This window comes from Pteropus medius, unplaced genomic scaffold (assembly GCF_902729225.1).
Source record: "Pteropus medius unplaced genomic scaffold, Ma_sr-lr_union100, whole genome shotgun sequence".
NCBI classification, from domain to species: Eukaryota; Metazoa; Chordata; class Mammalia; order Chiroptera; family Pteropodidae; genus Pteropus; species Pteropus medius.
Window position 1 is genome coordinate 9,013,482 of NW_024352786.1, and position 25,278 is coordinate 9,038,759.

The following is a 25,278-nucleotide window of genomic DNA, read 5'->3' on the forward strand; positions in this document are numbered from 1 at the left end:
TTTGTACTATGCTGGCATTTTGAGGAGCTACATTAAATTTTATGGGACACTTCTGGTTAATTATCTCCTTTGAGTCATCCAAATGACAAATCATGTTTTTTCCAAAAACCCAATATTTATAAGTAGAATATGTATTCAGGGAAATGGGTAGAAATGGAGGAAAATGCTAGAGTAACAGTACTGAGGGCCCTGGTTCTTACTCTGACAAAAAGTATTATATATAATACATAAAATCTACTCCCTAATCCCATGACTGATGTTAACACAATCTGCATATCCAGAATACATAAATTATCTCAATCATTTTTATTATTTGGGACAGAGTAGAACAGTGATTTGCCTAAGATCCATTTGGAGATCCATCTTCTTCGGAGAAACCATCTCCAGAATAAATTAATCAGCTATGAAAATGGCATTATTTGAGATCCATCTCATTAGCTTAGGCGAACTATTCAACCCCTCCAAGCCTCACTCAGTTTCCTCATCTTTTTGGAAGACAAGCTGTTCTGTTGATTGAGAACTTCGTTTTGGACAGCCCAGGGCTTCACAGTCAGCAACGTTTCTAAGTAGACATTTCTAATATTTGGACCCAATTACATCACAGCTACGCATGTCTCCTGACAAAGGAATGACAGTTCCTCCTTCAGTAACCCTAAGTTTTCCTTCGGCAAACCCAATTAGGAGATGCTAACTTAATATTTTGGAACCTCGCTTTACATTATTTCAGTTCATTCACCTTATTATTATTTTGGAACTCTTATATGGATCTAGCTCATTAGTCTAATCCTAGACTAGAGAGCTAACCTCTTCCACAGTTGAAAGAATGGTCCTGCTTTGACCTAATCAAGGTCTTGGATGCACAATGAAACAGACTTTTGGAACTAGGTACAGACCTACGGTCTTAAGTGTCAAAATCAGCAGCTGGAAGCCACTGGGATGTTTGATGATGATGAGATATACCTACTTAGTTACTATTATCACAAGTGAAACTCTCTTGATTGTTGGGGGCTAGAGTATACTGTCTAGATCAGGCTCTAGGAGTCAGCATACTAATAGCAAAGAAAGTTTTGAGAATTGGTGGCTTTAAGGTCATGATGAGCAACAACAAAGCACAGGCTTTCAATAATGAAATGGTCTGAGTTTGCTACAAAAGTTTTGATTCCCAAGAAAGAAGAGAAAATCTCAGTTTTCTGCATAGTCCGAAGGTTTACTGGGGTATTTGTGCTGACAGAATATGGTGGGTCATCACCCAATGTAGGACCCCTTTCTCTAGAGCACGGAAATTTTGTACTCTAAGATCCAGTCACCCTCAAGTTAGAAATGGAGGGGCACTGGGCCTTACCTTTTGCACTAAGATTCTAATTTGTCCTTTTTAATATATGTTATTTACTTTGTAAAGGGCAGAAATGTGACAAATTTAGATCAAGGTTGACTAAGAAGAAAACGTCTCCAAAAAGTTTTTATTTGGAGAAATAAATGAAAAATTTTAAATAAGGTATCCTGGTTACAAAGAGTACTCTTTGATAGAATAATTTCTACAATTATAATCTGTTTTTATATTCTCAATGAATCCAAAGTCTATGTGGAAAAAAAAAATGAAACTATATAAAAATTTTTAATCAAATGTTAGAGCTATATTTTCTTTATTCAAAGAACAATTTTTTTCCACATTTACTATTTTGAAATTGGAATGTGTCTTATAACATCAAAAGAAATTGTCCAGTTGTGATGTAGTTGTCGCTGAAGATACACATGTGAATTTATATTTGCAAATAAATTATTCATTTATTGTCTCTGCAAGTATTTGCATTGGAACCATTAACCATGGCTGAATGTAAATTAAAAGTGGATCTTGAATGCTTCTAAAATTACACTTTTATGCGGCACTGAAATAAAAATTATTTCAGTCTGTCAATTAAGACTATTAATAATTAAAACTGTCTAGTAATTAAAAGGATTGGAAAATTCAAAATCTCTCAGAATAGATTATGGCATTTCCAAAGGCAGGAAAGATTTGTGAAGCCTAATCATGCATCATAAAGGATCATTACTCAAGCACTGAATGGCTGCCTGTGAAAAACTTCTGGCTTGACTTTCAAGATTAATTGTCAAATTTTTATTCATATGCAACTCAATTTAAAAAAGAAAAACTACAAATTTAAGCAAACAGAAGTTATAGACCAAAACCCAGTATTTTTCACTATGCCTTGAAATTACACTGTAAATCCTCGAAGTGTTCGAAGAGGTCAAGATCATGAGCTTAGATTATGAAAAGCACTATGTCACCCTGATGCTATGCTAACTGTTGTTAATCAAATGTGATTCAAAATAACAACAATTAGATTCTAAATGTAGAAAAGGCTTAGACCCAAACTTAGACTTGAATGCTAAAAATTAAAGTGGGTAAATGCATGGATAAGACATCATTAGTTAGAAAAAACATTTTTTTGGAGGTATAATTAATACAGCTTTTTCCCCTTAAAAAGCAATTATTAAATCAATGAGAGCCTTAAATAAGAGTTTAAAATTGAAGATATTCAGTAAGTAGATCCTAAATGAAACATATATAGACGAGGACTTACGTGAATTCAAGCTGAATAGCATATTCTTTGGATATAAATGGTATTTGGTCTGGGGCTAAACGCTTTGCCAATTGTAGAGCACTGTCCCAATGCTGTAAATCCCTTCTCATCTATTAGAAAAAGAAAGATCTTAATTTTGAATGAGCACATTATTTTGCAGTCACCATCCAGTATTAGTTTTAATAAAAGTTATTACAAAAACTTACTGTTTAAAAGTGAAACTTGACCTTTGCAGAGATAATACATTACTATAGTATATGTTCTCAATGGGGGTGACAGAGCCTGCAAGGGGGTGAAAATGAGTCCTTGGGGAACAAAAACATCTGAGCTATTACAATGGTTTTGGGCCCTCCAAAATTCAATTCTACCTAACAAAATTTTATTTAGTATTTAATTTTTCTCAATAGGGAAAATTTTAATTGACTCAAAATTAATTAATTTGGTTGAATTAAGTTTAATTAATTTTTATTCTAAGAGGGGAAATAATTTTTTTTTTAAAGTTGAGAAATATTTTACTGTAGGAATTGAAGTTATTTTCTGAGAAAATCTGAAGCTATATCGCAATGTGAGTAACAGCAAATAAATAAAATGTGACTGTCCTCTCTGGCTCCTGAGGTCTTTTATCTGTGCCTGGTACATAATTCCAAATATTAACTGATTAATCAAGAATCTTTTTGAGTTCATTCCTTGCTTTATTCACGTTTTAAAAAGAATTAATAATAGCTGACATTTTTCAAGTGCTATTTTCTGCCAGGTAATGTTCTAGGGCATTAGCTTATTTACTTTTCACAAATACACCTTTTGCAATAAACCATTCTTGTGCCCATTTCAGAGATCCAAACACTGAGGCAAAAAGAGGCTAGTTTTATACACAAAGTCACATTGTTAGTATGCAGCAGAGCTGGGCAGTAGGGTTTTGCCTGACTTCCTTACCAAGCTAACTCGTCAGCCTTCGAAGTGAGGTTAAAGAAATGACAGGGTACAATCGTCCTTCTCCATTGTGAAGCCATCACCTCAAATCCCTTTCAGATCTAGTAGCACATGACAAGTGTCCATAGCTAAATGCAGAACAGCTAAGATCGCTTCTTGGCCCTCACTCGCAGTAGCCCTATTCCTACTTCAGTGCGTACCAATCCAAGTTCTGAAAGTTTCTCAGGGTGTCCCCAGTTACCTCAAATAATATTGTAAAATTATCTAATTTTTTTCTTAGAACAAAATTATTTCACTCAAAATTTAAAAATGAAAATTTGCTACAGAACAATTTGAAAAAAGTAAATTGTGACATTAACAGCAGATACGTTTTCAAAACCACCTCCCATCTATAGCTGTAGAACTGCCAGTTTGAGGTGGAAGGTTAATGGCATCGGCTACCATGTTTGTGTCTTTACTATTGAGCAGGCACAACTCCAAAAGATCTGATCTCATTTTTAAATCTTTACAATAACCCTGTGGGCTAGATATTGTTATCCCTACTTCAAAGAAATGGGATCTAGGGCACAGAAAGATGAAATAACTCGTCCAAGGTTACCCAGAGCTAGGATTTGAACCCAGACACGTCTGACTCTAAATTTCATGTTCTTAATCATTATTCCACACAGCCACTTCTCCCTTCTTCCTTGCATTAAACTAGGTTGTTCATTCGGTTCTAGTCCTTCCCCTACAATGCTCACCTCTGGGAAGCCAGTGATGGTACACTAGTCCTTAGCTCACCTCTTAATACAAGAGAATTTCATACAATAAATAAAAGATAAATGCGCCTCAGTTTTCCCGTTTGGAAAACAGAGCAAATAAGTACCATCTCATAGGAGTGTTGTGAGGGTTAAATGCATTACAATATGTCAAGTGCTCAGAAAGTATCTGGCACATATGAGCACTCAATAAATGGCAGCTGTTTTTATTTGTATGTGTTTCTATAAGTTATAAAATCTATTTCCTCTGGATATTTAGACTATAAATTATTGGTAATATTACAATGCCATGCCTTTTACAACTCTACAGCATGCAGAATGAAAATATTTTTTAAGTTAATGAGTACTCAGGGGTTTTTAAAGCTGAGGTCTAAATTCTGGGATGGGGAATGCACGTGATGTCTGGTGCCGAGACATTTTACCTATATAGAGGTGAGATCCCCCTTTACGTGCCCTTCATTTCCCCCCTATTTGCTGGCATACCTCCAGGGCAGCAACGGGACAGCTGGATGCAAGGTACAGGTCCTGAGCCAGGTTGAAATCATTAGAAAACATGGCAAGATGTCCTGCCAAAAGATTGTAGTCCTCTATTCCCTACAAAAAAAAAAAAAAGTTTTAATGAGAAGAAATATAAAGGTTAAAGTTAAAAAAAAAAAAAACTGCTTATAGGAAGTGGTAAATGTTCTATCAATAAATTTGTTTATGAGTTAGGTAAGATTAACTGCAGAAATTTAAAATGTTTGAATACCATTTAAACCGTAATTCTCATAAAATGTTGTTTACCTTTATTTGTTCCAAGGACATCACCATGCCAACATTGCCAATTGTACGATAAATGCGGATTGCAAACTCCACTTCCATGTGGTGTAGACAAGCTCTGGCCAACTCGTTCCAGGCAGCTTGGTCATTCAGAATCCTGCACATTTCCCAAGCATCAGAAAACCTAGGATTTGAGTATAAAAGCTTCATCAGGGAGCTCTACTTGCCCTATACTAGACAATTTTCAGATTATATAGAATCTAATGTTATGCCCCAAAATATTTCTAAAATATTAGAAATATTTTGCAAAAATATTTCTAATCTGTAATCATTATTTCCAAGTTATGAAAAACTACATAAACTTTTCTCCCTTTTTTATATAGATGGTTTTTCTTAAATATTATTAATCTAAATCTACTCTGAGTAACCACCCTCCCTCATTAACAACTACTTCTATTTATTTATTTTTGGTTTACTTCACACAAGGTGTAAATTAATTTTGTCTTCACATTAGTCAAATAATATTAATACTCTGTTCCCATAAATTTGGAAGTGTAAAGCAGGGGCCAGCAAACTATGGCCCGCAGGCCAAATTCAGGCAGCTGCCTGTTTTTAAAAACAAAGTTGGAGTGGAATGCAGCTACTCAGCAGCACATTCGTTATGGATTGTCTCAGCTGCTGTCCCGCTACCACAGCTGACTTGAGTAGGAGTGGCAGAGACCCTGTGACTCTTAAAGCCTGAAATACATACCACCCGGCCCAGAACAGAAAAAGTTGACGACTTCCGGTTTAAACATGACCACAAATGCCAATTAAACTTCTGTGGAACCTTTAGATTAATAAATATATTACACCCATCCGTCTATTCACCTATGCTTTCTCCCATCCAACACGCATTTACTAAGCACCTATTATGTGTCAGGAACTGTGCTTGAAACCAAGATACAAAAATGAAACAGCCATTATCATTCAGGCATTATATTGGGGAAGGTGGAAGACATGGATAAGGGAACAAATGACTGTAACAAAGTACGATTCGTGCTTACAATACACGAATCCTTGTGCTAAGTACTTTGTATATGCTCTCTCACTACCTTCCCTAACAACCCTATCCACTATATGTTACTATTTCTCCTTTATAGATGAGGAAAGTAATGATTTGAGGCCTTAAAAGCCTAGTCCAAGACATGCAGTGGTAAGGGATAAAGTTCTATAAAACATAATATAGCTGTATCCTGGCTCTGAGTTAACACAACAGAAAGACTGCCAGTGGCTGGGGCTTCAGGAAAAGCTTCGTGTAGCAGGAGAGGGATCCACTGAGTGGTGGAGGAAGAGGAGTTACTAAACACAGACGGAGGAGAAGGGCATTCCAGGAAGAGAGAACAGCATGTGCCAAGGCAGAGAATCATGAAAAATATTGAATGCAAACAGCTAATGGAACAGAGAAGTGGAGGAGTGGGGACAGCTGAGACTGGCATTGAATCAAGTGCCTAGTATGTCAGGCCGAGGTCCCCAAGGAGTAGGGATTTCTTCCTAAAGGTGACGGGAAGTCCCTGAAAGATCTTCAGAAGTGAAACGAGAGGATCAGAGTCACCTTTCCAAATGCGTATGGAGAAAAGATGAGACTTATGAGGCTATCAGCAGAGGGAGTAGTCAGGAAATGGTTACCTTACAGTATATTCTTCCAAGAGAGGACCTAAGATTGGGGAATATGGGAGTCGAAAAGAATCTGGTGGGCGGGGGGGTATGTGTGTTAGGGCATGTGCATGTGTGATTAGGACAGGGGGAGAAAAGGGGACTGGGAAAGATGATGAGTTGCTTTAAACAGGGTAAATGTGAGGAACTCAAGGACTCCTAACTGCATTTGACTGGTAGGCCATGGTAAATACAGGTTTAAGTTGAAGATGCACATTCTGGAGTGTCCCATATAGATGGTATTGAAACCATGTAAGTAGAGGAGACGCACTCAGGAAGAATAATTAGAGTGAGAAGAGATGAAGGAAGTTCATGGGCCCATCCCTGAGAAAGAGCAACATTTAAGAGATGGTCGGAAGAACGAGAACCTCAAAGGAATTGACAGTGGCCCTGGAAGGGAAAGAGGAAAAAGCAGGAAGAGGAAGTCTCAAACAAGGCAAAATCAAATTTTATTACGATAAAATTAAGATATTGTTGAAATAATTGGGTTTATTAGAATTTCACAATAACTGCACTATTTGGGTGATTAGAAACCTTTTTGTTTTGAAGGGGCTTTGCTTGGAATAAAGCACCGATATTACACCATGACTTCTTCAAGAATTTATACACATTCTCATATCCATTTCCTTATCTGAATCTCACAATAATCCTGTGAACTAAGCAAGGCAAATACTATTATCTCCATCTATTTTCATAGGTGTTGACCTTTAAAATCACAAAAGCAAGAAAGCTCCATAAGAAGTGTTTAAAACTCTACCTTTTTAGCATTAAAGTCTGTGTCAGCATTTGCCTCAGTTCATTAGGCGCCACATCTTTTAAATTGTCGAGGAAGCTGTGAGTGCCAAGGAAGATGTTGTTTACTTTTCCACTCTGTGTCTGGCAGGTCAGCTCTCCGTTATATAACAGCAAAGGTTTGTGAGAGAAGGGAACTTTGGTGCCACCAGCCAAAATGACCTTGGATCCTATATTATAAAACATTGTAATGCTGACAGCTAATACTTGGCACAAATGTCAGAAAAGAATTTTTTAATTTCATCGCAATGGAAATTTATCAACAAATGTACAAAAAAGTGATTAAGTACCTTGTATAGTGTCCTTGTGAAAGACATAAGTATACACCTTATCATCATCGTAAGCAATAAATACACCTTTATCCATTGGCCAGTTTTCCCAAAGAACACCTTTAATGGTTGGTGAAAAATCTGGAATCTCATAGGTAGCATCATTAACCTACAAAATAGGATTTATAGATTCGCCCTGAGTCTGTACATAAATCATTATCATTTGCCATGGTAGGAGCCTTTTAGCTGGCATAGCCTATCAACCCAACAATGCTGCAACCATAACAGGAAGGAAAGTTCTTTTCCCATTCCTACAGTAGGCCCGGCTTGGGAAAAAAAGCAAAAACAATAACAAAAAACTAGTTACATGGCAAATCAACGGTTTTATCTAAAATTTGGTGAATCTGCAGGAAAAACTATAAGCCTGGACACAAAGCTTCAGGTTAAGGAAAAAAAGAAAAGCTGAAGCTGCTCAAGATGACAGAAACTTGCAAACTGTGAACACTTGTGTTTAGAAATTTTTCCATAATACCGGGCATAGACATGCTCCAACTAGAGGAGAAACAGAAATGAACTGATACATAATTTGAAATTTAAATAAATTCCACTGGTATGTTTTATTTCAAAAACTTCTCTACAATCCATTCTAACAAACATAAAACAAAAAATATTACTGTTAAACAGTAATAGAAGCTGTTCAAAAAATCGATCCACATATTCCTGTGAACTCAGGCAGATAGGCTTCTATATATCCTGAATGTGGAGCTGAGAAATACCTGCTTTCTCCCTAGTCTATCTTCCTCTAAAAATAAGAATGAAATATAAAATTCCTGTAGGTAATATCTAATACTACAGAGCTGTGCTGTCCAGTACAGTAGTCACTATTTACTATCCACACGTGGATACTGAGCATTGAAATTTGTCCAGCCCACACTAAGATGTGTACAAGTGTAAACTACACATTGAATATCAAGTTTAGTATCAAAAAAGAGTGTAAAGCATCTCATTAATAATTCTTTATATAGAATACATACTAAAAGGATAAGATTGGGTTAAAATAAATATATTATTAATTTCACCTGTTTCTTTTTACCCTTTAAAAAAATATGGCTAGTAGAAAATTAAAAATTATATATGTGCTTCAAATTATATTTCTCTTGGATAGTGCTGCTTACCAAGTACTGTATGAATTACTTACATATGCAACTCCATTTAATTCTAACCTCACACTCTATAAGACAAGTACTATTATTATGCCCATTTGCAGATGAAGAAACTGAGGCACAGAGAAATTTGCCCAGTCACAAAGCTCACGATTTGAAGAACCAGGATTTGAACCCAGACAATGTGGCTTCACAGCCTGTCCTTTTGACCATCCTGTTATACTGTCAGTTTATGAAGGTGACCACACCACTGCCAGGAGACTGATGGCAGAATTTTTTTAAAGCATTGTTTATTATGTGGCAGACACTGTACTAAAAGCTTTACATGCATCATCCATTTAATTTTTTATACTACAACCTGAAAAGTAGGTGCTAGAACTGAATTCATTTTACAGATACGCCAACTGGGACTCCAAACAAAGTGAGAGCCCTGGAGGAGGTGACCCTGGGCTCGAACAGCTGCTGCCATTTGCTGGCTGTGTGACCTTGGACAAGTTACTTATCTTTTCTATGCCTTAGTTTCTTCACCTATAAAATGGCAATAATATGAGTATTTATTATTGGGGCAGCTGTAAGGGTTAAAAGAGATCCCTGATATACGTAAATATGACTCAGCACAAAAACATGAGTTATTATTATGAATCTTAAATCCAGGTCTGTCTGTCTTCAAAATCCATGCTCTTAACTACTACGCTATACTGCCTCCCTCAAGGACAACATGTTTATGAACTTCCTAGAACAAGTACAAGTCATCTTTTATGGGCATACAGGGAGTGATTGGGCATATAGGTTGTTTTATTAGAGCATATGTAAGAAAAAAGTCATTTCTCTCAATTCTAATGTATATGAATCACTTCTTTAATATCCATATAGTGAGGAAAAATAGGCTGAATAAATATACATATGAAGAAAAATTGCAAGTAAATATAAGAATTTAAAAGAGGAATAACTGTTGTCTGAATAGCTATATATTTTCATATGTGTACATGATAGGAGCGATGTTTCTCTCAAATTTTTTGAAATTAAGTGGAAAATTAAGCTGCTATAGGTGCACACTATAACAGGGTGGGGTTAAAATCAAAGGCCCGGCACTCTGGTCAGGAGCCCGAGGGTCTAAGCACAGCCCCCTCCCACGTCTGAGGCTGCGGGGAAGGCTCTGCACCCCGAGCCCCCCTTCCCCCTCTTGCCAAGCGGGCCTCACTCATAGAAAAGACTCAGAATTACTTTAAAGAGGGATTTATTCCTGTGGGCACCCTCTGATGTCTTGCCCAATCCCCTAAAATTCTAACCTACCAATGAGATCTTATTTTGGTAAAAGCAAACACCCATCCCTGCTTGGGTTAAGAGAGCCTATGCTCTCATGGAGTCATTCTTTTGTGTGGACTTGGTTTTACCAGGGTGTTTCTTCTCAACACCTGAGTTGCAGGTCAGATTTGGAATGGTGAGTGGGGATGAGCAGCAACAAGTGAGACGATTATGGGTCTTGAGGGGTTTAAAGGTGGTAGAGAGGTAGAGAGGGCAAGGCTTTAGCTAATGCCCACTAACTAGCCACCCTGTGCTTGATCACATGTTTAGAAAACTCATCCCGACTCCATGAGAACGGTCTGCTGGCCTCTAACAGAAATTATCAGGGAAAGAAGAACTAAAAGGAGAAAGAAAATGACAGTGCCTTGTTGGGCAGGTCTTCCTCTTTGCCCTGTCCCTAACAGTCAGACCCCAGTGCTGACTCCTGTCAGATACCAGATTTACCTCCGACAGAGCAAGGCAGCTCTGTACGTGATTGAGTTTCCTTAAGTAGAGGGAACTCAGGGTTTTCTTTATATTTAGGTGATTCTTCCTCATTTGTTTTGTGATTGGGAGAGAAATGGGTTGAGAACTAGCACAAGAGAAATTTTGTATAAACAACCCAGTCACTTTTGTGGACACCTGTTATATTTGTCAGAAAAAAGAAAGAAAAGAAAAATGAAGGGAAAAGAAAGGAAAGGAAGAGAGAGAGAGGGAGAGAAACAGAAGACAGGAAGCCTTGGTATCTCGGAAAGTACACAATGAGGGGAAAGCTGTTGTCTCTAAGGTGAAGCACAGATACCTGGGGAACAGTCAAGGACGAGTCCAAGAGCAGCTGTAGGCTGTGTGAACTATGACCAAGAACATACGAAATTATTAACTGAATATAAAAATATAAGTGAAAATGCCAAGTATAGTAAATGATGTAAAAACGCATTTCCTTTTCCTAATTCTATTTTCAAAAAAGTTAAGGATGTGTCAAAATAAGAGTACTTGACTCTAAAAATAGATCAATCTGTACTTAATCATCTAATACAAAAATCCCTTTAAGGGAAGGGGGAAATCAGCTGCGGTGGGCAGAAAGGACGGAGGAGAGCCCCAGCCCTCTGCAGCTTATTGACTAAGCCCTGTGCATTACAATATACTATAATATTATCAGTAAATAAGGTTAAAAGTGATACAGAATAACTGTTTCTCCCCTAAAAAAAAATCTCTCTGGGCTGAAAAATTACCGAGTAATGGAGTTTTCTTAATGTAAATACTTATGGATCACAAACATGAAATCATAAACATGATAACAAAGTACTATAATCCTTGGCTCTGTTTATGAGAAAATTATTTTATATATAAAATATATTTTAAAAGTACTTTTCTTCATAAGTTACATTTTTTAAAAACAAGCATTTAACAACTTTTCTAGACTTACAGGACAGTAGACAAATCCATCACTTTTTTCATCAATGAAAACTAATCTGGTCCCATTTGGGTCAGGAAAAATCTTCTTCACACTGACAGGATGTCGATAATCATTAACGAACTGCCAGTCTTCAATGTAGAAATACTTAATGACACCAGTCTAAAAAAAATCCACATAGAAATATAAAAGGTTGTCAAAAAAATACTTACTAATTTGAGGAAAAAAAAGTTATGTTTTTGATGAAGAATCTAAGAATAATATTTATCATATGTGCAAGGTAGAGACCCAAGAAAATAAGAAACATAAGAATGTACATGTGATTCAACAGCCTATTAATTCTAATATTCTTCATGATATTAAAGCCTAATTGATTTTCAAATTTTCCAATTGCAGGAAATACCCTTATTGCTTAACTTTTAAATCATGTTATTTTAAATAGTTTTACTATTAATAGACAAATTCTAAAATTAATTTAAGTTAAAAAGAATCAAACAACACACGATACAATTGTATTTCTACATATTAGCAATGAATATGTAGATATCAAAATTTAAAAATATAATGCCACTTACAATCATTGAAAAAATGAAATACTTAGGTGTAAATTTAACAAAACATGCATGGGGCTTGCATGCTGAAAACTATAAAACATTGATGAAAGAAACAAAGATCTAAATAAATGAAAAGGTATACTGTGTTCATACATTGACCATTAACAGTAAACATGTTAATTCTCTCCCAACTGATACATGAGTTTGATATAATTACAATAAAAATCTCAAGATCTTTTGTTGAAACAAAAAAAGATTATTCTAAAATTTATATGGAATGGCAAAGGAACTAAAACAATTTAGAAAAAAAGTGGGAAAATTAGTCTTTTCAATTTCAAGACTGTTTTTAGCTACAGTAATCAAGATTGTATTATTGCTGAAAGGAGAAACACATAGATCATTGGAATAGAAAAGCCAGAAAAGACCCACACGGATATATCTAACTCATTCTTTTTCCTGTTTTTAAGATGCCGGCACTTTTATTTTTTAACAATAACCTATTGAGATATAACTCGCATACTACATAATTCAACTACTTAAAATGTACAACTCTTGGATGTTAATGTATTCACAGAATTGTACACTTGATCGCAATCAATTTTAAAACATTTCATCACCTCAAAAAGAAATCCCATTTAGGCAGTACAGCATAGGGAATATAGTCGATAATATTGTAATAACTATATTTGATGTCAGGTAGGTACTAGACTTATCGTGGTGATCACTTAATAAGTTATATAAATGTCTAATCACTGTTGTATACCTGAAACTAATATAATGTTGTATGTCAACTGCAATTGAAAAATAAAAAACAAAACAAAAACCATATATAAAGCAAAAAAAAAAAAAAACAATATTTCTCTATAGATTTGCCTATGCTAGACATTTCATATAAATAAAATTATACAATATGTGGTCTTTTGTGACTTTTTTTACTTAACATATGTTTTCAAGGTAAATCTATATTGTAATATATGTTGATATGTTGGTATATTCTTTTTTATGCCAAATAATATTCCATAATATACCATTTGTTGTTTATTCATTCATTAGTTGATGAACATTTGAGTTGTTTCCACTTTTGGCTATTATAATGTTGCTATAAAGACTGGTGTACAAGTTTTTCTGTGGACATATATTTCCATCTTTCTTGGGTATATCTAGGAGTGGAATCTCTGGGTCACATGGTAACTCTATGGTTAACCTTTTGAAGAACTGTCAGACTGTTTTCCCAAGCAGCTATACCATTTTACATTCCCACAAGCCGTGTACAAGAGTTCTGATTACTGTATCTCCTCACCAACACTTATTATTATCTGGCCTTTTTATTATAGCCATCACAATGGATGTGAAGTGCCCATCTACTCCATTACGGAGAAATAAAAACTTACATTAACTGAAAAACCTATACATGAATGTTTATAGAAGCCTTGTTTGTAACAGCTAAAAATAATTTAAAGAGCATCAACAATGGGATAACCTAAAGTGGAGTAATAGTCATATAATTGGAAGATCTGAAATTGGGACCAAAGGAAGGGGAGAAAAATGTTTCAAGAAATAATAACTAAAAATGTTCCAAATTTTATTAAAATCACAAACTCCTGGATTCAAGAGGTTCAACAACCTCAAGCACAAGAAAAGTGAAGAAACCTACATGAAGACACATCACAGTCCAATTGCTCAAAACCGGTGATTAAGATAAAATCTTAAAAGCAGCCAGAGGAAAAAGATACTACACACAACAGAAAAAGATAAGAATGACAGATTTCTTGTCAGAAATAATGCAAGCAAGAAGATAGTGGAGCAATACCTTTAAAATACTGAAACAAAAAAATTGTCAACCTGGAATTCTATGGTTAGCAAAAATACCTTTCAAAAAACGAAGATGAAATAATGTTTTCAGACACAAAACTAAAGAATTCATTACTAGCAAGCAGCCCAGTATTACAAACAACAATAAAGCCTTTTAGCAGAAGGAAAATAATACCACATAGAGCTATGGATTTACACAACAAAATGAATAGCACCAAAAATGCTAACTAGATGGATAAATATAGAAGATATGTTTTATTATTTACATCTCTTTAAAAGATAATTGTTTAAACAAACCAAGACCGATGTAGTAGAGGTTTATAACATCTGTAAAAGTAAAATGTATGACAACAATAGCACTAAGGTTAGGAGGGCAGAAATAGGGATATACTATTCTAATAAATGAACATATACTCTTCACTATATGTTAAAATATTTTATGGTATAAGATCACTTGAAGGTAGCCTGTGATAAGTTAAAGATGTGTAATACAAAACTAAAACAACCACTGAAATAACAAACAGTTGTAGCTAATAAGTCAACAAATGAGTTAAAATCAAAATACAAAATACACAATTCAAAAGAAGGTACAAGAGGGAAAAGGTACAAAGAATTGACGGGACAAACAGAAAACAAATAGCAAGATGATAGCATGAATCTAAACACAGATAATCTCGTTAAATTCAAAAGTCTAAACACTCCCAATTAACAGGCAGATTGTCATATTGTGAGATCCAATTATATGCTACTTATAAGAAAAATATTTTACATATAAAGACACAAACACATTAAAAATAAAAGAATAGAAAAAGATATACCAAGATAACATTCTAGAAAACTGGAATTGTTATATTAATATCAGATGAACCAGAATTCAAAGCAAAGATTATTACCAGGGATAAGAAGGGTCATTTCCAAATGATAAAGGCCTAATTTATCAGGAGAATATAATCTTAAATGGGTATGCACCTAATAACAGCTTTAATATACGTAAATCAAGTAACTGTTAGAATTGCAAAGAGAAATACAAATATGCACAATTGTAATCTGAGTTTTTTGATACCCCTTTCCCAATAATTGATAGAACAGGTTAGAAGTCTTGAACATTAACAACCAACTTGATCTAAATGAACATTCTAGAATAGCCCAAGTACAAAACAACATTTACCAAGAAAGATCATATGCTGTACTATAAAATGTCTCAAAAATGAATTCAAGTCATACTACATATGTTCACTGACCACAACAGAATTAAATCAGAAGTCAATAATAGAAAGATCTCTGTAAAACCTCAAATGTTTGGAAACTAAACACCAGACTTCCAAATAATCCATAGGCCTAAGAAGAAATTAAAAGGGAAATTATACAGTATTTCGAACTGAATAAAAATGGAAATACAACATATCAGAATATGTGCAATGCTGCTAAGGCAGTATTTAGGGGGACATTTCTAGGCCTAAGGGAATGTACTAGAAAAAAATGGTCTCAACTCATTGAACTTAGTTTCCATCTTAAGAAACTAGGGGAAAAAAAACAACAACAAAAAAACTAAAGCCAAAATTAGTAGGGGAAAGGAAATAAAGATCAGAGCAGAAATTAATGAAATAGAAAACAAAAACAATAGAGAAAAATCAATGAAACAAAAAAGCTGGTTCTTGGAAATAAATTAACAAAATTGATAAAACTTCTAGGTAGACCAATCAGGAAAAAAGATAAAAAGCAAATTAGGAATAAGATTTTAAGAATGAGATAGGTGACATTACCATAGAGTCTACAAATATTAAAGAATAATAAAGAATATGAATAATTTTATGCCTATACATTTGATAACTTAGATGAATGGACAAATTTCCTGAAAGACAAACTACCAAAACTTACTCATGAAGAAAACAGATAATCTGAATAGCCTGATACTTATTAAAGCCATTAAATTTGTTTTAAAAATTTCCATAAAGAAAACTCCAGGTTCAGATGGCTTTGTAGAACTGCTCCATCATGGCACCGTTGATACCTTGCAGTCTCCACAGAGGCCACAGAAGCAAGGCTCAATTGGAGTCTGACCCATGTTTTGGCAGAATGCTCTGTTATATTCCCAGATACATGGGAACATAGGCAGTGATGAAATGCTGTCACATTCATTTCTCACCCACGATCTTAAGGAAGGCTTCCATGAGGCAGTTCCTCAACTACTTCCCTCCTACTGATAGTGAGACTGTCCAATTCACCTTCTTTAGGGTATACCTTCAGAGTATTAAGAGTTGGGTCTTCCACAATAGAGTGACCTATCACCCAGAGGGGCAGTTGGCCCCTCCAGTTTGGTGTCATCCTGTGGGGCTAAGAATGTCGGTGCTACTATCAATCTGATCTTGCCTTTGCCATCTATATCCATTTGGGTTTGTTTTCTCCTTACTGGCCGAACCTACGGGAGTACGTGAAGTCAGCCTAGCAGGCACCACTAAACTAACCACTGCTTAGGAACTGCTGGACCACTTGATAAGCTTCACTGGTGAATTCTAGCAAACATTTAAGGGAAAAAATACTAATTATAATGAACTCTTCCAGAAAATTAAAGATGACTAAGTCATTTTATGAGGCCAGGATCACCCTGATGCCAAAATCAGAAAAAGGCATTATAAGAAAAAAAAATTATATAGTAGATCAATATCCCTCATAAACATACGTTCAAAGATTATATCAAAATTTAAGCTAATGAATTCAACAATATATAAAAAGGAGAATACATGTGATCAAGCGGTATTTATCCCAGAAAAACAGGGTTTGCTTAATATGTGAAAGTTAATCAATTAATTCACAAATCATAAACAAACTAAAGAAGAAAAACCTATGTGATTATTTCAATAGATGGAGAAAAAGCATTTGATAAAATCCAACATCCATAAAGACTCTCAGCAAACTAGAAATAGAACTTCCTCAACCTGATAACAGGCTTTTGTAAAAAATCTACAGCTAACAGCAGCACACTTAATCGTTGAGAACAAGACAGATATCCAGTCTCACCACTCCTGTCAACAAGGTATTGGAATAAAAGGCAACTTGGAAAGGAATAAGTAAAGCTATCTTTTTTTCACATATGGCATGATCATCTATATAGAATATTCAATGGAACCTACAAAAAACTACTAAAGCTAGTGAGGTTAGCCAGGTTACGGTATACAAGATTAATATAAAAAAAAAAATCAGTTGTATTTCTCTATTTTAGAAATGAATAATCAGATATTAAAATAAAGAAGCAATACCATGCACAATAGTATCAAAAATATGAAATACTTAGGTATAAATCTGACAGAAGATGTAAAAGACCTGTACACAGAAAACTCTAGAACATTGCTAAGAGAAATTTTTTTAAATCTAAACAAATGGAGACATATATCTTGTTCATGGGTGGGAAAACTCAGTATTGTTAAGACAGCAATTGATCTATCTGTAAGTTCAACAAGATCCCAATAAAAAATCCCAGCAAGCTTTTTGTAAAATTCATATAGGAACACAAAGGAATGAGAACAGCCAAAACACCTTTGTGATATAGGTATAAAGACAGAGAAATAAGTCAATGGAATAAACCAAGTCCAGAAAAAGACCTATATATTTATGGACAATTGATTTTTGACAAAAGTACAAAAGCAAATTCAGTGGAAGAAAGACAGTCTTTTCAACAAATGGTGCTGGAACAATTGGCTAACTATATGCAAAAAATGAACTTTGATCCATACCTCAAAGTATAAACAAAAATTAACTCAAAATGAATCACAGACTTAAATGTAAAACATAAAACTTTAAAGTTTCTAGAAGAAAAAATAGGAGAAAAACTTTGTGATCTTGGCTTAGGTAACGATTTCTTAGATATAGCACCAAAAGCACAACCTATAAAAGAATAAATTGATAAATTAGACTTCATCAAAATTAAAAAAGTTTCTCTCTGAAAAATACCGTTAAGAGAATGAAAAGACAATTCACACACTGGGAGAAAATACCTGCAGAGCATACATATGATAAAAGACTTGAATATAGAATATATAAAGAACTCTGAAAAGTCAGTAATAAGAAAACAAACAGCCCAATTAAGAAATTATCAAAAGTTGAACGGACATTTCACCAAAGATGTACAAATAGCAAATAAGCATATGAAAAGATGCTCTACATCATTAGTCCATTACTGAAATGCAAAATAAAATCATAATGAGGTATCACTACATACTTATTAGAATGGCTAAAATTAAAAAAGATTAACCATATCAAGTGTTTGTGAAGATGTAGAGAAATTGGAACATATACATTGTTGATGGGGATGTAAAATGGTATAACCAATTTAGAGAACAGTTTGTGAATTTCTTAAAAAGTTAAACATACATGTCATATGATGCAGCCATTCCACTTCTAGGTATTTATCCAAGAGGAAAAAAAATCATATGTCCATACTAAGGCTTGAACACAAATCATTATCACAGCTTTATTTGTAAATAGCCCAAACTGGAAACAACCCCAACATCCACCACAGGTTCATGGATAAGCAAATTATAATATATGCATATGATAAAATACTACTCAGCAAGAAAAAGGAATGAATATTGACACAAAACAATATGGATGAATCTCAAAACATACTAAAGCTAGACATGATTCCATTTACATAAAACTCTAGAAAGTACAAACTCATTTATAGTGACGGAAGGCACTCAGTGGGGGAGGGATGGGGAAGAGGAGTCATAAAGGAGCACGGGTAAAACGTTTTGAGGTGATTAATATGTTCACTATTTTGACTGAGTTCACGGTGTTTCACCAGTGTATACATATATCAAAACTTAACAAATTATAAACGTTAAACAGTGCAGTTTATTGTAATAAATTATACTTCAATAAAGCTGCTAAAAAATAGTTATTTTCAGAATCACTCAAGAATGAGATATGTCACAAGAAAAAAATGTTATAACTATCTATGGTGATGGTTGTCAACTAGACTTATTGTTATCGTTGCACAATAAATACAAATATCAATTCATTATGCTGTATAGCGAAAACCAATATATAAATAATAACTCAATTTAAAAAACAGAATGCAACAGAGATAAGTGCTATTTTACTGGCAGGCTACTACACTTTGAGTCCTTACTTCAAAATGCCATGTGGCACAGTGGAAAAAGTAGATTTTCCATCAGGAAATCTTGCTTGTTCAAGTTCCACCTCTGCTACCAACTTATTAACCTTTCAATCTTCAATGTCCTTATCTCTAAAACTTCCCAGAGATAAATGAGATCAGGCTTATAAACTGTTACATGTCACACAAATTTACCATATCACTCACTACTCTACCTAATACATGAGACCTACCCTACTGGTATATATTAACACAAAGACTGATTATTTTAGGTCAGACTTCAATTTATAAAGTCTCTCTGATGGCAATAAGCATGCTTTAAAACATGCTTTTTGAAAAACAATTTAATGTGAGAAAATGAAACCTTTGAGACAGTGAATAATTGTTTTTCTAATGTGAAAAACAATTTTTCTACCAACTCTATGGAATTCTTTTAGAGACTGAACAAAAAAACAGGTATGATATGCTTTGAAAAATCTTTGATAACTTTTTACAAATATAAAATGCTGTTAGTGTAACTATGCTTTATGTCCATATGGCTAATATAATATTTAGAGGTATGGTTGTTCAAAAGACCAAAAGATTGAAGCGGGATTCTCAATAGTCAATTAATCTTAATATTAAATTCCTACTAAATGTACACAGTAGAGATCTAGAGTTGAATAAGGTATCTTATATTCATCATCAAATCCCTAAAGCATCTAGATAAAGAAAATGAGGCTTGAAGGGGTTAAGCAGCAGCTAGCAAGTAAAATAACTGGTATTTGAGCCCAGATTTTCTAGACTCCAAAGCTTACCTTTTTTTGCTATGCCCTCAAAATTGCTTATAATCACAAAAGCACTCAATAACTAGTAAATCATGCCACCTATGTGTTCTACATAAGTATGTATTTATATGTTTATATTGTTATAACTATACATAAAATATATAATGTGTTTATATTATACATTTATACTTATGTATATATAATATAAATATATTACGAAGTACGAATTAGAAATCGTTCTATGTTTTCTATTAAAGAGGACAATACATACATCTGTACCATAGATGAGGAAATCACCAGTTAAGGCATGACATAAAATACGGCACTTATCATCCACTGCTGGGAAGAGTCGAGTCTCACGTTCTTCCTGAGCATCCAAGATTTCACTTTCTATCTAAAACATAAAGAATAACAGTGGCTCATCATTTTGAGTAAACCTGGTCTGCAACAACTAGGAGAAGGTGTTTTACTTAAGTTCAACTAGACATTCAGACTCACCAGCCTACCACAGGCCAGTTTACTCAGGAAGGTATCAGGCTTGCCAGCAGAGCAGCATTAGACATTACTCTTCAGTGGGAAGTCTCTGACGTCATCCAATAGCTGATCTCTTTGGCTTCCCAGAAGCGAAGAGCCAAGAGACAGGTGGGGAGATGTCCTGGTTTAGAAGCCCCATATTCTGGGGCCAATATCTCTTGAACAACTCAAGAGGCATAGTTTCGAAGATCTCTACAAGCGACATGCCCAAATATAGGAGGCAATGCATTCCAGGAAGCACAGATGTATGGTGTTTCCACCAGATTTTATAGTTCATTTATAATTTCTAGATGCAGTTTACCAACATAGTCATTTTTACCATATGCAATGTTGCAAGTAGCATAGCTGATAAACTACCTGCTAGGTTTCTTGGGAACAGAGCTAGAAAGTTAACTGAACATCTGACGCAGAAGGGTAGAGTTTTGTTAATCCTTTATCCACATCTGGCTTTCTAGCTAGTCTATACATGGTCACTTCCTGACCAAAGTTCTTGATAACAAGACAATAGTCTGTTCATCATTATCATTTAACTGAGCAGTCCTCTAGGACACCAAAATTATACTTACCAAATGTAACTGGACTTTGCCTTCAAAAAGTGCAGCAGCGTAGTCAGAATGAAGGCAAACACTGGCCACTGTCCCCAGATACTCCACATCTTTCAATTTTTTAACACCTGTAGCAATTTTTTAAAAACCAAACAACACATTAAAATATAAATAAAACTACCTTATACAAAGATTTGAAAATAATTTTTAATGTGTGCTTTTACAAGGATATATTGAACCTAAAATTTTTATTTTAGTCGTTCTAAAGAAAATCTTAGCTGTTATAAATCTGTCTTCAGGAATTCCTGAATGGAATAATGGTTCATATTAAATAAAGTAACAGAAAGTAAAATCACAAGCAAAACAACCAAAAATTAAACCTTAGTGACAATAAGCTTAATGGCGTATGTACTCTACCTGAGGATAATTCTCAGGCTTGCTCTATTCCTCATAGATATAGATATGACCTCCAGTGGGGGATAATGGGGGATGTTAGAGGATGGGGGAGAAGAAGAAAAAAAAGCAAGGCTCCTTTCAGATGCTAATGGCCATTACTCAAACAATAAACTCGGGAGATTAAGTAAGTACCAGACCAAGGAGTGCCTAAGAAAGTCATTGTGCAAAGGCAAATCACACATTCTAATTTTCCATGTGATCCCTTACTAGAAGAATCCTCATTTTCCAGATGAGTAACCCAAGGCTCAAAGGGATAAAAATTTGTCTACTGTCATCCAACTAAAAGAGGTGGAAAGGAATCTGAATCCAGGGCCTAATTCTAAAGGTCATACTCTGCCCTCTGGACCAAGCTGTCTTTACAACAAACATAAAAAATAAAAGCTTTCCAAAATTTATGCAAATTTTTTGAGGAGTCACAAAACCTTTTAAACTAAGAAAGACATGTCTGAAGAAAAGAGTGAAAAAGACTTTGTCTCTAGAGAAACTTTGAACGCTTCCCAAATAGATCAGAAATTATACACTAGATAAGAAAACAACAGCTAGACTTGCCATTCTCTCCGAGGACATAGAACCAAGCTCGATTATTCATTCCCACAGCCAAATGATAGAGTCCAACGGCTACGAAGTTGGGTTCCACGTCTACAGAAACTGTAATCGGTACTTCCTATAATATAGAAAAGTAACAGTTGTAAGTCAACTGCTAAAACTGTTTTGATTTTACTAATAAATAAAATTAAAATAACACCATTTTCATACTCCTTCAACAGGGTTGGCTACGGTGACTTCGAGGAGGGAGGTGAGATATGCAATCTTTGTGCTGCAGGCATCTCCAAGTATGGGAAGCTTGGTCAGGAACACGTGGAGTGAGCCTCTTTGGGTAGACAGTGCCAGCAACTGCCCATCATCTGTCCAGGACAAGGTGCCCAATCCTGAAATAAATGACAAAATAAAGGATTATTCAAAAACAAATATATTAATGCAGGCAAACAAGCAAATATTTTCACTTAGGCTATCAGAGGCATAAAAATCTTCAAATGTTTTCTTTAATAGTTTAAATAGTCTTCAGGAAATTCACCATGGATCGGCATATGAACATGAGCACTGATCCCCATTCTCAAAGGGAAATTATATAAGAATTTAGATTTTACAATTGAAATTAGGATAAAATCCACTATAAATCTTTAGATCAAAGTGGGCTTATATCCTTCTAGTCAAGGAGTATAACTCAATAAAATTACTAAAATAAAAAGGCTATTTTAGAAAACTATAGTGACGGATGTTAATTTTATTCCTTCTACAATGAATGCAAAGCATACAATAAGCACGTAATTCTCTGTAATTGGAATGATAAAATGTCAATCTGCTTCAGAAAAGTCAATACCTTTATTTTCATCATCCAGGTTGATTATAGCATACATGTCTTTTAATTCTGCTAAGTCATGGATTTTAATGCTGAAAAATAAAAATAAAAATTTAAATATGAGCTCTAAGTAAAATTGTTTTTGTTCACGAACAATTATTGCACATATTTCTCAATCTATTCATAATTGATATTGAGACCACCTCTAGAAGAATGTAGAAATCTTATCACATATAAGAACTTTACTTTCTCCCTTTTATTTCGAAATTGTCTTATATATTGCATCTTCATGCAGTGAATACACTATCAGACAATATTATAATTTTTGCTTTCCGTAGCCACATATATGTTAAAGATCAAAATGAAAAATAGCCCGTTACATTTACTCAGCTATCTACCATTTCTGATGCTCTTCCTTCATTTTTGATGTCTCGAATTCCTTCTGTCATATGTTCTCTTCTATCTAAAGAACTTCCTTTGGGAATTCTTTCAGAGCAGGTCTGCTAGCAACGAATTCTCTTCGTTTTCCTTCATCTGAGAATGTTTTTATTTCCCCTTCATTACTGATGGATATTTTCCGTGGATATAGAATCTCAGCGGACAGTTCTTTTCTTTCAGCAGTTTAAGAATGTTGTGTATGACAATTCCTTCTGGCTTCTGTGGTTTATGGTGAGAAATTTACTGTCATTCAAAATGTTGTTCTATGGCCACTTTCAAGATTTTTTCCTTGTCTTTAGTTTTTAGCAGCTTGTTTATGATGTACCTGGGACTAGATTTCTTTGGATTTATCTTTTTGGGAATTTACTGAACTTCTATAATATATAGATTATGTCTTTTGCCAAATATGAGACCTTTCTAGCCATCATTTGACTTTTACAACACAAATGTTAGATCTTTTGGTATTGTTACACAGGCCTCTGAGGCTGTTAATTTTTTTTTCAATCTGTTTTTTCTGTGTTCAGATTAGGTATTTCTATTGATCTATCTTCAAGTTCACCGATTCTACTCTGTGATTGCCATTCTGCTATTAAATATATTGCATTAATTATATTTTTCAGTTCTTAATTATATTTTTCAGTTTCAATCTGGTTCTTCTTTATAGGTCCTATTTCTTTTCTGAGACACTGTCTCCATTTGCCCTTACCTCTTAAAGCATTTTTATAATAGCTGTTATCATCATCATCTTGGCATTGGTTTCTTTTGTCTTTTCCAAAGAAATTTGATATTTTCCTCATTCTTCATGTCAGTAATTTAGGGTTATATTCTGGACATTTTGAATATTATGAGAGTCAGCATCTTGTTTAAATCTTTTTTTTTTTTAAGCAGACAATCCAGTTGGGTTCAGGCCAGAGGTTTCAACCAGCCTCCTGTGGGTTATGGTTTCAATGTCAGTTTTACTTTCGAAACCTTTGCAGTGGTATTTGGATATGTCCCCACATGGCCCACTCAGTGGCCAGTATAGGACATGGGCTATGATCTATTTCTTAGTTCAGTTCTCAAAGTCTTTGGTGTGCATTTAGAATGAGATATATGTTCACAGCTCAAAAGTGAACCTGGAAGTTCATAAGTATCTTTATAGGGTTATTTTCCAGAACTCCTCCCTCTCTGGGAGCTTCCTGGTATTTTCTAGTTTCCTAGGGCTCCCCTTTTTGGTCCTCCAGCTGGAGAGGATGGAGTTCATAGTCACCCTGCTCCGCCTTGTACTTTCCACAACAGCACTTGCACCTGCAGCCAATTAGTTGGAGGACAGAGAGAAAAATAAACAACGCTGTTTGCCTTGCCTTATTGGCACTTGAGAAGGCTAACTTGAGAAGGTTATCCTCTATCAGCATTTTAGATGCCTGTGGGTCCTTACCACTGTTGCGGTTGCTGCCACTGCCATGGTGAGATTGCTTGGTAGCTGGGACATGAGAGAACGAAGAAAAAGAAAAAACTGGGGTATTTCTCCACCTCTCTCTGAGTGTTAGTAGTTCTCTTTCCTGAGACGTGAGCCAGAATTAGAGGGCTTCTGTCAGCTCCTCTGTCTATGCTTGGGTGCCTACTTCCAGATTTCAGGCTGCCTTGAGTCTTGAGACTGAAAGACAAATGGAAGACTCAGCGCTGGTTCCGTTGTACTTCACATTCTGGTTTTCTTCATCAATCTTCTTGCTACTATTTACCTTTCAGAGTCCTGAAATAGATGTTCCATGCATTCATTCCAGGTTTTATGGCTGTATTCAGTGAGAAAGACAGGGTGGCATGTGCTTACTCCACGTTACCTGGAACTATCCATCTTAAGATTGATTTTCAAGCATATTGAATTTTAAGTTTTGTATTTAATATACATTTAGTATTTTAGGTTTTGCCTTGAGTGTTAAAGGGAGAAGTAATGGAGTCATTTTCAACTGCAAACATGCTCGAAGAGTACAAGAAATATGGTTGACAGATTTATATTAGCTATCAAAGTCATGCTGAATCTCTTGAATATTCCTTCTATAAGCTTTCCTAGAAA

General features: G+C 34.8%; 1 protein-coding gene and 1 long non-coding RNA gene across 3 annotated transcripts in view; both read right to left on the minus strand.

The window, feature by feature from the left end:
- WDR19 (WD repeat domain 19) overlaps window positions 1-25,278 on the minus strand; it is a 68,853-nt gene that overhangs the window by 25,625 nt on the left and 17,950 nt on the right. For both annotated transcript variants that reach the window (XM_039848736.1, XM_039848737.1), the window contains exons 10-20: window positions 22,809-22,879; window positions 22,184-22,356; window positions 21,977-22,091; window positions 20,993-21,099; window positions 20,164-20,286; window positions 11,659-11,808; window positions 7,807-7,954; window positions 7,482-7,686; window positions 5,054-5,213; window positions 4,754-4,864; window positions 2,583-2,692 (exon numbers count right to left, since the gene is read on the minus strand). In XM_039848736.1, the coding sequence (XP_039704670.1) occupies window positions 2,583-2,692; window positions 4,754-4,864; window positions 5,054-5,213; window positions 7,482-7,686; window positions 7,807-7,954; window positions 11,659-11,808; window positions 20,164-20,286; window positions 20,993-21,099; window positions 21,977-22,091; window positions 22,184-22,356; window positions 22,809-22,879 (1,473 nt within the window). The remainder of the gene's footprint in view (window positions 1-2,582; window positions 2,693-4,753; window positions 4,865-5,053; window positions 5,214-7,481; window positions 7,687-7,806; window positions 7,955-11,658; window positions 11,809-20,163; window positions 20,287-20,992; window positions 21,100-21,976; window positions 22,092-22,183; window positions 22,357-22,808; window positions 22,880-25,278) is intronic.
- LOC120591155 (uncharacterized) lies at window positions 24,013-25,275 on the minus strand. Its single transcript, XR_005649852.1, has 2 exons — window positions 24,947-25,275; window positions 24,013-24,861 (listed from the first exon to the last, which is right to left on the minus strand). It is a non-coding gene; the product is annotated as an uncharacterized LOC120591155 (long non-coding RNA).